Source organism: Lipotes vexillifer, unplaced genomic scaffold (assembly GCF_000442215.2).
Source record: "Lipotes vexillifer unplaced genomic scaffold, Lipotes_vexillifer_v1.1 scaffold283, whole genome shotgun sequence".
NCBI lineage: Eukaryota > Metazoa > Chordata > Mammalia > Artiodactyla > Lipotidae > Lipotes > Lipotes vexillifer.
Genome location: NW_006789004.1, coordinates 313918 through 327652, shown reverse-complemented (window position 1 = coordinate 327652; position 13735 = coordinate 313918). Strand labels below are relative to the sequence as shown.

General features: G+C 38.5%; 1 protein-coding gene across 1 annotated transcript in view; it reads left to right on the top strand.

The window, feature by feature from the left end:
• MYO5A (myosin VA) overlaps positions 1 to 13735 on the top strand; it is a 121552-nt gene that overhangs the window by 26305 nt on the left and 81512 nt on the right. The window contains exons 9-10 of the mRNA XM_007461912.1: positions 11645 to 11910; positions 12531 to 12612. Coding sequence (XP_007461974.1) covers positions 11645 to 11910; positions 12531 to 12612 — 348 coding nt within the window. The remainder of the gene's footprint in view (positions 1 to 11644; positions 11911 to 12530; positions 12613 to 13735) is intronic.

Sequence of the window (13735 nt, the reverse complement as noted above, 5' to 3'; positions counted from 1 at the left end):
GGGAGGGGAGGAGAGAACTTGGATATATGTCTGAGCCGTATAAACAGCAGTGGAAAATATGAGATGTGAAAGTTGGATTGGTGAGACTAGAGAGAAGGGCTCGTTTGGCCCATGGCTCACATAGCAGAATTGGTAAGTTCATTTGTCTCCTCAGCTGTGGAAATGTAATAAGGTTTAAAAGTTACTGAAGAAACTGTTAAAAGTGGTTACTCCTGAGAAGAAGAATTAGATGGCTGGGGAGATAGGGCGTCTTCACTACGATTTACATATTCTTCCGCACCTAGTGATAACTACACACTGAGAATTAAAATTCAGTTCATTTGTTTAAACTGTAACAAAACCTGACAGTCTCAGATTGTTCTCATTGGGCATTTGTGATTTGCGGTATTTTCTGATCACCACCATCAAAGATCACACACATACACAGACGTACATATACAGTATATATTTATTAGGTATTTTTAACTTTATTAAAATGGAGGCAGTTTTAATATAATTCTTTTTCCATCCTGCTTCCTCAAGGGGTATAATAGGAAACAATTTTGAGATTTATGTTTCACGCTTAGGACACCCAAGTTTATATTTGCAAATCTACATGTAGATTAATTCATGTGACTTAAATTTGGGTAAATTAGACTTTAGTTTTTGGTTTAATAGGAAACAATTTTGAGATTTATGTTTCACGCTTAGGACACCCAAGTTTATATTTGCAAATCTACATGTAGATTAATTCATGTGACTTAAATTTGGGTAAATTAGACTTTAGTTTTTTTGGTTTTTTTTGCGGTACGCGGGCCTCTCACTGTTGTGGCCTCTCCTGTTGCGGAGCACAGGCTCCGGACGCGCAGGCTCAGCGGCCAAGGCTCACCGGCCGAGCCGCTCCGCGGCATGTGGGATCTTCCCGGACCGGGGCACGATACCGTGTCCCCTGCATCGGCAGGCGGACTCTCAACCACTGCACCACCAGGGGAGCCCTAGACTTTAGTTTTGAAATACATGTTTCAGTGTCTCTGCCTGGGGTCAATCCCAACTTTACTATTTACTCTCTATGTTTTGGGGTGAGTTGCTTAGCTTTTCTGAACCTCAGTTTGCTCATCTGTAAAATGAAAGAGACTTTCTTTTCTAGCAGTTTTGGACTGGTTGCTCTGATTGAGCTTCATGCTGGATAAATTATATTTTAAAATATTTTTAATAAATACATAAGAACTTCTCAGAGGCCATAAACTGAGTGAAAACAGGGACTCAGAGAATGAAGCAGAACTCTGAAACTAAGACTCACTTGGAGGGTGTTTGGTGAACCCAGTGACGTTGAGCTTTGGTTTTCATAGCCAAATGGGGTGCAGAAGACAAAAAAACAAAGCCTAGGACTCGTATAAACAGGGGAACAGGAAGGAAAACTTCTGGCTAAAGCTGAGACCCTAAATGAGGAACTTTCTTACCACACTCTCCAAGAGTACAAAGAAAAAGCAAGTCTCAAAGCTAAGTGGAGGGGGAAAACATAGTTCCCTAAAAATTTATAACAATAAACTGACCCTCACACATACTTCCCAGTCTGATTTCATAGTTCCTGGATGGTCCTCAAAAGCTACATACACAAAACTTAGTTTAAATTGGTCCTGGATTGGTAGTGCCCTGGATGCCTGACAGAAGCAAATGCAAATCCACCTTCAATCCAGGACTCAACAGAGTCCCAGAAGAAAAGTTACAAGAAATATTGGCTCACAGTCAAAAATCTCAAATCCCATGATAAAACAAAATAGATCTAGGTGAAACAAAAGAGAGCAGAGTCAAACCTACTAATAATGCTGAAAGAAATTAACAGCATATTTGACACAACTGAGTAGAGAAGTGATGAGCTGGAAGACAGAAGTGAAGAAATGGTGCAAAATGCAACATGGGCCCCAAGCTGGAGCCCTTAACAATAGTTAAAAGAGACGAAGGATGGAGTAATAAAATCTAATTTTAATATAATGAGAATTCCTAAGGGAGAGAAAGAAGAGAATGAGGCAGACATAATGTTTGAAGAGGTAATTACTAACAAATTTCAGAACTTGTGAAAATGACACTACACCACAGATTTGGAAAGGCCAAAAAATCCCAGTTAGGATAAATAAAAAGAAATCCACACCTAGGCACACCGTAATGCTACCACAGGCGAAGAGAAAAATCTTAAAACAGGAGAGAAATAAGACATACTACTCTTGAAGTAGCAATTAAACTGATAGCTCACTTCCCAACTGCAATAATAGGAGCCAGAAAACAGGGGACTATCCTCAGTGTTCTAGAGTAAGTAACTACTAACTTAGAACTGTATATCCAGTAAACATATCTTTCTACAATGAGGAAAGAAACAGAGGTGTTTTCAGACAAATAGAAACTTGTGAGAATTTGTCACCAATAGGCCCTCACTAAAGGAAATATTAAAAGACATAGTTTAGGCAGAAGGAAAGGGATCCCAGATACAAGATCTAAAATTCCAGAAGAATTGATGAATCAATAAACTAGTAAAGGGCTTCCCTGGTGGCCCAGTGGTTGGGAATCTGCCTGCCAATGTAGGGGACACAGGTTTGAGCCCTGGTCCGGGAAGATCCCACATGCTGCGGAGCATCTAGGCCCATGAGCCACAACTACTGAAGCCCGTGTACCTAGAGCCCATGCTTCGCAACGGGAGAGGCCACCACAATGAGAGGCCCACGCACTGTGGCAGGGAGTGGCCTCGGCTTGCCACAACTGGGCCCACACATAGCAGTGAAGACCCAACGCAGCCATAAATAAATGAATTTTTTTTAAATAAACTAGTAACGTATGGGCAAATGTAGATAAAATTTGATTAATTAAAAGAATAATAATAATGACTAGTGTATTGGGCCACAAAATACTTATTCATTACAGAGGGAAAGGTAGTGGAGAAACCTGGCAGATACTCCCTTAACCAAGCAACCAGTCAGCATCACATGAGTTCTGATGCAGCACCCTGAGGAGGATGCCACATCACTTCTCTAGCATCCCTGCCAAAAAGACATGGCCCGAATCTGAGGCAACATCATACAGACCCAAACTGAGAGACATACTATTCTTCTAAAATGTCAAGTTCTCAAAAGACAAAAAAAAGAGTGAAGAGCTATTCAAATTAAAGGTGATTAATGAAACAAGATGACTAAATTCAATGTATAAACCTAGGTTGGATCCTGGACCATACAAATGTGGCCCCCCCCCAGCCCGCCCTCAGAGGACATTATTAGGTCAATCAGCAAAATTTGAATTAGATCTGCAGGCTAGGTACTAGGGTTGTGTCATTGCTAATTTCCTGATTTTACTCACTATACTATAGTTATATAAGATAATTCTTTGTATTTTAGGAAATGAACAGTGAAATATTTAGAACCAAAAGGGCATCATGTTTGTAACATGCTCTCAAAAGGTTCTGAAAAAATAACATGTATGTATATGTAGGTGAAAGAGTGAGAAAGAAAGGGAATGATGCAAGCAAACTCGGTAAAATATTAATATTTAGGGAATCTGGGTGAAGGGAATTCTTAGTACTCTTCTTGCAACTTTTCTGTTAGTCTGAAATTAGTTCAAAATAAAAAGTTTTAAAAAAATAAAGTGAATCACCAGCCCCTCCTTCCCCCAAAAAAGATGGAACTAAAGTACTGGATAACAAAGCTTACAGATTGGAATGGAGTGTTTGGAGTTTGTGTTAGTTAATTACACTAAGTTAACTAATGTAACTTAATGCTTCTATCATAAAAATAGAAACAGAAGGTAAACCTTTCAAACTAGTAGAGAGAAAAATTAACCGAAAAAAATAATCCAAACATAGCAAGAGAGGTAGAGAAAATTTTAGAAAAGGTGGGGCAAGTAAAGGCACAAAAGAAGGTAGAAATAATTACAAATGAACCAATGTTTCAGCTAATATGGATTGTCACACTGGTTTTAGAATTCAGGTGTGTACTTTTGAAAGACACATTCCTAAAGCATAAAGGTACAGATAGTTCGAAAGTAAAAGGTTTAGAAAACACACACCATAATAGCTAGAAAAAAACTGGCAGACCTGTATTGATACTGGACAAAAAAGACCTTGAGGCCAAAAGCAATACTGGAGATAGAGTCACTATGTATTTTTATTTTGAATACAGCAGGTTCTTATATAGCAGGTTCTTATACAGCAGGTTTTTATACAGCAGGTTCTTATTAGTCATCAATGTATACATGTCAGTCCCAATCTCCCAATTCATCACACACACACACACCCGCCACTTTGCCCCCTTGGTGTCCATACATTTGTTCTCTGCATCTGTGTCTCAATTTCTGCCTTGCAAACTGGTTCATCTGTACCATTTTTCTAGGTTCCACATATATGCATCAATATATGATATTTGTTTTTCTCTTTCTGACTTACTTCACTCTGTATGACAGTCTCTAGATCCCTCCATGTCTCTACAAGTGACCCAATTTCATTCTTTTTTATGGCTGAGTAATATTCCATTTTATATATGTACCACATCTTCTTGATCCATTCATCTGTCGATGGGCATTTATTTAGGTTGCTTCCGTGACCTGGCTATTGTAAATAGTGCTGCAATGAACATTGGGGTACATGTGTCTTTTTGAATTATGGTTTTCTCAGGGTATATGCCCAGTAGTGGGATTGCTGGGTCATATGGTAATTCTATTTTTAGTTTTTTAAGGAACCTCCATACTGTTCTCCATTGTAGCTGTATCAATTTACATTCCCACCAACAGCACAAGAGGGTTCCCTTTTCTCAACACCCTCTCCAGCATTTATTGTTTGTAGATTTTCTGGTGATGCCCATTCTAACTGGTGTGAGGTGATACCTCCTTTTAGATTTGATTTGCATTTCTCTAATAATTAGTGATGTTGAGCAGCTTTTCATGTGCTTCTTGGCCATCTGTTTGTCTCCTTTGGAGAAATGTCTATTTAGGTCTTCTGCCCACTTTTGGATTGGGTTGTTTATTTTTTTAATATTGAGCTGCATGAGCTGTTTATATATTTTGGAGATTAATCCTTTCTCCGTTGATTCATTTGCAAATATTTTCTTCCATTCTGAGGGTTGTCTTTTGGTCTTGTTTGTAGTTTCCTTTGCTGTGCAAAAACTTTTAAGTTTCATTAGGTCCCATTTGTTTATTTTTGTTTTTATTTCCATTACTCTAGGAGGTGGACCAAAAAAGAGCTTGCTGTGATTTATGTCAAAGAGTATTCTTCCTATGTTTTCCTCTAAGAGTTTATAGTGTCCAGTCTTACATTTAGGTCTCTAATCCATTTTGAGTTTATTTTTGTGTATGGGGTTAGGGAGTGTTCTAATTTCATTCTTTTACATGTAGCTGTCCAGTTCTCCCAGCACCACTTATTGAAGAGGCTGTCTTTTCTCCATTGTATATCCTTGCCTCCTTTGTCATAGATTAGTTGACCATAGGTGCATGGGTTTATCTCTGGGCTTTCTATCCTGTTCCATTGATCTATATTTCTGTTTTTGTGCCAGTACCATATTTTCTTTTTTTTTTTTTTTTGCGGTATGCGGGCCTCTCACTGTTGTGGCGTCTCCCGTTGCGGAGCACAGGCTCCAGACGCACAGTCTCAGCGGCCATGGCTCACGGGCCCAGCCGCTCCACGGCACGTGGGATCTTCTTGGATCGGGGCACGAACCCGTGTCCCCTGCATCGGCAGGCGGACTCTCAACCACTGTGCCACCAGGGAAGCCCCCATATTATCTTGATTACTGTAGCTCTGTAGTATAGTCTGAAGTCCGGGAGCCTTATTCCTCCAGCTCTGTTTTTTTCCCTCAAGACTGCTTTGGCTATTCGGGGTCTTTTGTGTCTCCATACAAATTTTAAGATTTTTTGTTCTCGTTCTGTGAAAAATGCCATTGGTAATTTGATGGGGATTGCACTGAATCTGTAGATCACTTTGGGTAGTATAGTCATTTTCACAATATTGATTCTTCCAATCCAAGAACACGGTATATCTCTCCATCTGTTGGTATCATCTTTAATTTCTTTCATCAGTGTTGTATAATTTTCTGCATACAGGTCTTTTGTCTCCCTAGGTAGGTTTATTCCTAGGTATTCTATTCTTTTCGTTAAGTATGAGAGTGCTTCCTTAATTTCTCTTTCAGGTTTTTCATCATTAGTGTATAGGAATGCAAGAGATTTCTGTGTATTAATTTTGTATCCTGCAACTTTACCGAATTCATTGATTAGCTCTAGTAGTTTTCTGGTGGCATCTTTTTCTCTACCTATAGTATCATGTCATCTGCAAACAGTGACAGTTTTACTTCTTCTTTTCCAGTTTGTATTCCTTTTATTTCTTTCTCTTCTCTGATTGCTGTGGCTAGGACTTCCAAAACTATGTTGAATAATAGTGGTGAGAGTGGACATCCTTGTCTTGTTCCTGATCTGAGAGGAAATGCTTTTAGTTTTTCACCATAGAGAATGATGTTTGCTGTGCGTTTGTTGTATATGGCCTTTATTATGTTGAGGTAGGTTCCCTCTATACCTACTTTCTGGAGAGTTTTTATCATAAATGGGTGTTGAATTTTGTCAAAAGCTTTTTCTGCATCTGTTGAGATGATCATGTTTTTAGTTTTCAATTTGTTAATATGGTGTATCACGTTGATTGATTTCTGTACATTGAAGAATCCTTGCATCCCTGGGATAAATCCCACTTGATCATGGTGTATGATCCTTTTAATGTGTTGTTGGATTCTGTTTGCTAGTATTTTGTTGAGGATTTTTGCATCTATATTCATCAGTGATATTGGTCTGTAATTTCCTCTTTTTTGTAGTATCTTTGTCTGCTTTTGGTATCAGGGTGATGGTGGTCTCATAGAATGAGTTTGGGAGTGTTCCTTCCTCTGCAATTCTTTGGAAGAGTTTGAAAAGGATGAGTGTTAGCTCTTCTCTAAATGTTTGATAGAATACACCTGTGAAGCCATCTGGTCCTGGACTTTTGTTTGTTGGAAGATTTTTAATCACAGTTTCCATTTCATTACTTGTGATTGGTCTGTTCATATTTTCTATTTCTTCCTGGTTCAGTCTTGGAAGGTTATACCTCTTTCAGAATTTGTCCGTTTCTTCCAGGTTGTCCATTTTATTGGCATAGAGTTGCTTGTAGTAGCCTCTTAGGATGCTTTGTATTTCTGTGGTGTCTGTTGTAACTTCTCCTTTTTCATTTCTAATTTTAATGATTTGAGTCCTCTCCCTCTTTTTCTTGATGAGTCTGGCTAATGGTTTATCAATTTGGTTTATCTTCTCAAAGAACCAGCTTTTAGTTTTATTGATCTTTGCTATTGTTTTCTTTGTTTCTATTTCATTTATTTCTGCTCTGATATTTATGGTTTCTTTCCTTCTAATAACTTTGGGTTTTGTTTGTTCTTTTTTCTCTAGTTCCTTTAGGTGTAAGGTTAAATTGTTTATTTGAGATGTTTGTTGTTTCTTGAGGTGGGATTGTATTGCTATAAACTTCCGTCTTAGAGCTGCTTTTGCTGCATCCCATAGGTTTTGGATCGTCATGTTTTTATTGTCATTTGTCTCTAGGTATTTTCTGATTTCCTCTTTGATTTCTTCAGTGATCTCTTAGTTATTTAGTAAAGTATTGTTTAACCTCCACGTGTTTGTGTTTTTGATGTTCTTTTCCCTGTAATTGATTTCTAATCTCATAACGTTGTGGTCAGAAAAGATGCTTGATATGATTTCAGTTTTCTTAAATTTACTGAGGCTTGACTTGTGACCCAAGATGTGATCAGTCCTGGAGAATATTCCGTGCGCACTTGAGAAGAAAGTGTAATCTGCTGGTTTGGGATGGAATGTCCTATAAATATCAATCAAATCTGTCTGGTCTATTGTGTCATTTAAAGCTTCTGTTTCCTTATTAATTTTCTGTTTTCATGATCTGTCCATTGGTGTAAGTGAGGTGTTAAAGTCCGCCACTATTTTTGTGTTACTGTCGATTTCCTCTTTTATAGCTGTTAGCAGTTGCCTTATGTATTGAGGTGCTCCTATGTTGGGTGCATATATATTTATAATTGTTATGTCTTCTTCTTGGATTGATCCCTTGATCATTATGTAGTGTCCTTCCTTGTCTCTTGTAACATTCTTTATTTTGAAGTCTGTTTTATCTGATATGAGTATTGCTACTCCAGCTTTCTTTTGATTTCCATTTGCATGGAATATCTTTTTCCATCCCCTCACTTTCAGTCTGTATGTGTCCCTAGGTCTGAAGTGGGTCTCTTGTAGACAGCATATATATGGGTATTGCTTTTGTATTCATTCAGCAAGCCTCTGTCTTTTGGTTGGAGCATTTAATCCATTCACGTTTAAGGTAATTATCGATATGTATGTTGCTATTACCATTTTCTTAATTGTTTTGGGTTTGTTTTTGTAGGTCCTTTTCTTCTCTTGTGCCTCCCACTTAGAGAAGTTCCTTTAGCATTTGTTGTAAAGCTGGTTTGGTGGTTGCTGAATTCTCTTACCTTTTGTTTGTCTGTAAAGCTTTTGATTTCTCCATTGAATCTGAATGAGATCCTTGCCGGGTAGAGTCATCTTGGTTGTAGTTTCTTCCCTTTCATCACTTTAAATATGTCATGCCACTCCCTTCTGGCTTGTAGAGTTTCTGCTGAGAAATCAGCTGTTAACCTTATGAGAGTTCCCTTGTATGTTATTTGTCGTTTTTCTCTTGCTGATTTCAATAATTTTTCTTTGTCTTTAATTTTTGCCAATTTGATTACTATGTGTCTAGGCATGTTTCTCCTTGGGTTTATCCTGTATGGGACTCTCTGTGCTTCCTGGACTTGGGTTGCTATTTCCTTTCCTATGTTAGGGAAGTCTTCGACTATAATCTCTTCAAATATTTTCTCGGGTTCTTTCTCTCTCTTCCCCTTTTGGGACCCCTATAATGCGAATGTTGTTGCATTTAATGTTGTCCCAGAGGTCTCTTAGGCTGTCTTCATTTCTTTTTATTCTTTTTTCTTGATTCTGTTCTGCAACAGTGAATTCCACCATTCTGTCTTCCAGGTCACTTATCTGTTCTTCTGCCTCAGTTATTCTGCTATTGATTCCTTCTAATGTAGTTTTCAATTCAGTTATTGTATTGTTCATCTCTGTTTGTTTGTTCTTTAATTCTTCTAGGTCTTTGTTAAACATTTCTTGTATCTTCTCGATCTTTGCCTCCATTCTTTTTCCAAGGTCCTGGATCATCTTCACTCTCATTATTTTTTTTATATATTTTTTAACATCTTTATTAGAGTATAATTGCTTTACAGTGGTGTGTCAGTTTCTGCTTTATAACAAAGCGAATCAGTTATACATATACATATACCCCCATATCTCCTCCCTCTTGTGTCTCCCTCCCTCCCACCCTCCCTATCCCACCCCTCTAGGTGGTCACAGAGCACCGAGATGATCTCCCTGTGCTACGCAGCTGCTTCCCACTGCCTGTCTATTTTACGTTTGGTAGTGTATATATGTCCATGTCACTCTCTCACTTTGTCCCAGCTTACCCTTCCCCCTCCCCGTATCCTCAAGTCCATTCTCTAGTAGCTCTGCATCTTTATACCTGTCTTGCCCCTAGGTTCTTCTGACCATTTTCTTTCTTTTCTTTTTTTTTTTAGATTCCATATATATGTTTTAGCATACGGTATTTGTTTTTCTCTTTCTGACTTACTTCACTCTGTATGACAGTCTCTAGGTCCATCCACCTCACTAGAAATAACTCAGTTTCATTCCTTTTTATGGCTGAGTAATATTCCATTGTGTATATATGCCACATTCCCGCATAGCACAGAGAGATCAGCTCGGTGCTTTGTGACCACCTAGAGGGGTGGGATAGGGAGGGTGGGAGGGAGGGAGACACAAGAGGGAGGAGATTTGGGGACATATGTATATGTATAACTGATTCGCTCTGTTATAAAGCAGAAACTGACACACCATTGTAAAGCAATTATACTCTAATAAAGATGTTAAAAAAAAAAAGACAAATCCATCATAGTGGGATATTACTGACCTCTCTAAATTATTGGTAGGTAAAGAAGTCCAAAAATTAGTTAAGTTGTAGAAAATTTGAACAAAACAGTTAACAACGTTGGTCTAATAGAACAATGTGGTAACGCCATTCAAATAGAATGTTTAGAGAGTGCTGATCCACTTGTAAATGGTGTCACACCATTCATGTATATAAATGAATGAAATAAGCTGCTTATTTAAGGGAGTTGATCCATGTTGTTGGCAATGGTGCTGATTTGTATCTGAAGTGATTACTTGGGAGGAGGGGAGATAAAAGAAGGAAGGGACTACTTCAGTGGAAAGGGTCAGGGGATGAGGCTGTCAGGAGACCCAGGTTCTAATGGCAATTCTGATATAAACTCGTTGTGTGATTTTTTTTTTTTTTAATATTTATTTATTTATTTGGCTGTGCTGGGTCTTAGTTGTGGCATGCGGGATCTGTACTTGCGGCATGCGAACTCTTAGTTGCCACATGTGGGGTCTAGTTCCCTGACTAGGGATCAAACCTGAGGCTCCTGCATTGGGAGCCTGGAGTCTTAGCCAGTGGACCACCAGGGAAGTCCCTGGTTGTGTGATTTTCAACAAACTCTTCTCTTGGATCTTATTTCCTCATTTGTAAATTAGAGATAAGAGTGTTCACCCTACCTATTCCCCAGGAGTGTTATCAGATGCAGTTGAAACGTGTGAGTGAAGATGTTGAAAAATATAATGCACTAACATGGGTTAAATTAAACAAGTATTTATTGAATGCCTACTCATGCAAAGCATATGGAAGACAGCTGTAGGGGATACAGGGATCCCTGTAGGTGATACAGGGGATACTTAGATTAGAGATTCTAGTCTAAGAAGTCACACAAATAACCATCAGGTTAACTGTTTATAACCCTTCAGTACCCCACCCTCCATGGGCCCCCATTGCTCTTAGCGGAAAGACTGGCCATAGTATAGCCTCTGGCTGCATCTCATATATTTTCTCTCTCAGCTTCAATCCCTCACATCTCTGGTTTCCCTGCCACCACAGGACTTCTATACCAGATGTCCCCTCAGCTTGGAAGACGCTTTCACCCAGTTAACAGCTTCTCATCCTTCAGATCTCAACTCCATTTCTCAAGGCCCTGTCTCCTGCCTCCCTCAATAGGGCATTCTCCTTTCACATGGCATCTTAGTATAGTGTCCTCCTTTGTAGTAATTTTAATTTTAGGGAGCAATCATTTAGTTAACCCCTATTTCCCCTAGTGACTCTAAGTTCTAGGAGGACAGGGTACATGTCTGTTTTTGTTTGCTGGCATGTAATAGACGCTCAGTAAACATTTGTAGACAAGCTGACTCATTTTCTGACTGACTGACTGAATGAAGGTGCCTGAAGAGAGATCCAAACAAGTACTCTCAGGAAACAAAGGAAGAGGTAATTTTAAAAATGAGCCCTAGAAGAGATTACAAAATGCTGCCTAGATGCTGGTTTGGTGGATGATTGTGATTATCATTGATCAGCTTCAGGTGATCTTGGTGTTTGTTATAACAAAGAAATTGCTGGGTTTTAATTGTTACCTCTTTGTTAGTATTTTTTAGTAAATTTTTGCTTAATTGATCTGGTCCTAGGAAATAACCCATTCTCTTTTGGCAGCCCAAGCATGAACCTCTCAGCATCTTCTGTGACCTCATGGCTGTGGACTTCGAGGAGATGTGTCACTGGCTCTGCCATCGGAAGCTGGCTACTGCCTCAGAGACATACATCAAGCCCATCTCCAAGCTGCAGGCCACGAATGCCCGCGATGCACTGGCCAAGCACATCTATGCCAAGCTCTTTAACTGGATTGTAGATCATGTCAATCAGGTTCTCCATTCTGCTGTCAAACAGCACTCTTTTATCGGCGTGCTGGACATTTATGGGTAAGTGTATTTGGCTTAGTGGTCTGAGCATTTCTTTCTAGAGACTATCTAGTAACTCTAAGTGGGTATTTGATTATGTATCTTACTGGTGAGGAGAAGGGAAAATTAGAAGAGAATTTTTAAAAGTCTAATTTCATTTGCTAGTTTGCCTTCTCTGGGTACCTTTCTTTAATGTTAAAACCCTTCCTGTACATTTGCACTTTACAATGCCTTTTTCATTCAGCTTTTCAAAAGAGTGTATGAAATTTCTATTCCCCGTTCCTTTCTATGTGTATATAGACACTGTGCATCTGTGACCTGACAAGAGCAATGGCTTTATCGTAATTCTGATCGTTCCCTACTTGAGGATGAATATGCCGTCCAAAGCATATACTGTTAGACACGTCCGTAGGCTGCAGCCTTTAAAAAATCTCTCTGCCACCTGGCTGATGCTTATCTGCTGGGTACATATTTCATGTTACTGAGTTACAAACCCTTATTTATCTTCACTGATGTGGAAAGAAATTTTCACAATGTTGAGGAATTTCCTATTTCTTTCTTTCTGATTTGCACATTTTGAATTTTTTTAAAAGTTATTTCTTCCTTTTTCTCCTCTTCCCATATTACTTTTGGTTTTACAGATTTGAAACATTTGAGATAAATAGTTTTGAACAGTTCTGCATAAATTATGCAAATGAAAAACTACAGCAACAATTCAATATGGTAAGAATTTTCTTGCTTGAATAATATTCTACCAAAAATTATTCTCTTGAATTCCCAGTATGTGTTTAAAGTTTGGTTCCAGAAATGAAGTTGTGAATTACAATTATTATCTAAAACAGCTAAACTGCTGAGGAATTTAGGATTAGTAAATGCTGCAACCTTGGAAAGATGTTTATGGTCCAGATTGGATTCAAGGTCATCCTTGGATTGCTGTCTGAGAATAGTGAAAACTTGGTCCAAATAAATTGAGAGAGGGAAGCCGAAAGTGTGTTAAGTAGTAATATAGGGGGTGTAAAACTTTGATCCCAGGGATGTCCTTCAGTTCCTGCGGCTAACTATATGTGGAGTTATGACTGTCTTAACTCTTACTTGCTGTATTAGCAAGAGGTCAGAACAAGAAAGCCAGGACATATTCTCTTTTCTACATATATATCAATAAATCAATAGATAATGTTTCAAATGAATAAATAAAAAATAGCTGGTAAGCATATTCTTTAGAGGTAAATATCAGAAGAAATAGCTGAGGGAGTTAAAAATGGTCACTTCCAGGGAATGAGACTGGGGTTGGGGAGGGATAGGACAAAGGATTGTTGCTTGTCATCATAAAACCTTTAAACTCTTTCATTTTCAAAAAATATTGCATGCACTTTGATAAAAATTTGGACTACCTTTATTTAGCAAATTAAGGTACTTAGTACAGTGAAATAATGTAGAGGTGATCTTAAAATCTTAGGCTTATGACTGTTTCTACAAGAATATGACTGGTGTATTTTGCATCTCTGCATAAGGAACATTAATAAAAACCTATCAGAGACTAAATTGAGCTTTATTTTTTCTCAAGGTTTTCCTGAGTTTCTTAATATTTTGATCAATGGCACAGCCTTCTGTTCTTTCCCAGTATATTTTGGCACAAGGTGACTAGAAGTATAAGGAACCAGTGCCAGCCTTATTAAGGACTGGCTAATTTGTTTATTTCTCAAGGACTTCATATCTCTGCGTGTGTGTTTCTGACTCCTTTCTACTTCCCTCTTTCTGTCTCTATCCATCTGTTTCTCCTCTCTCTCTCTCTCTCTCTCTCTCTCTCTCTCTCTCTCTCTCACACACACACACACACACACACACA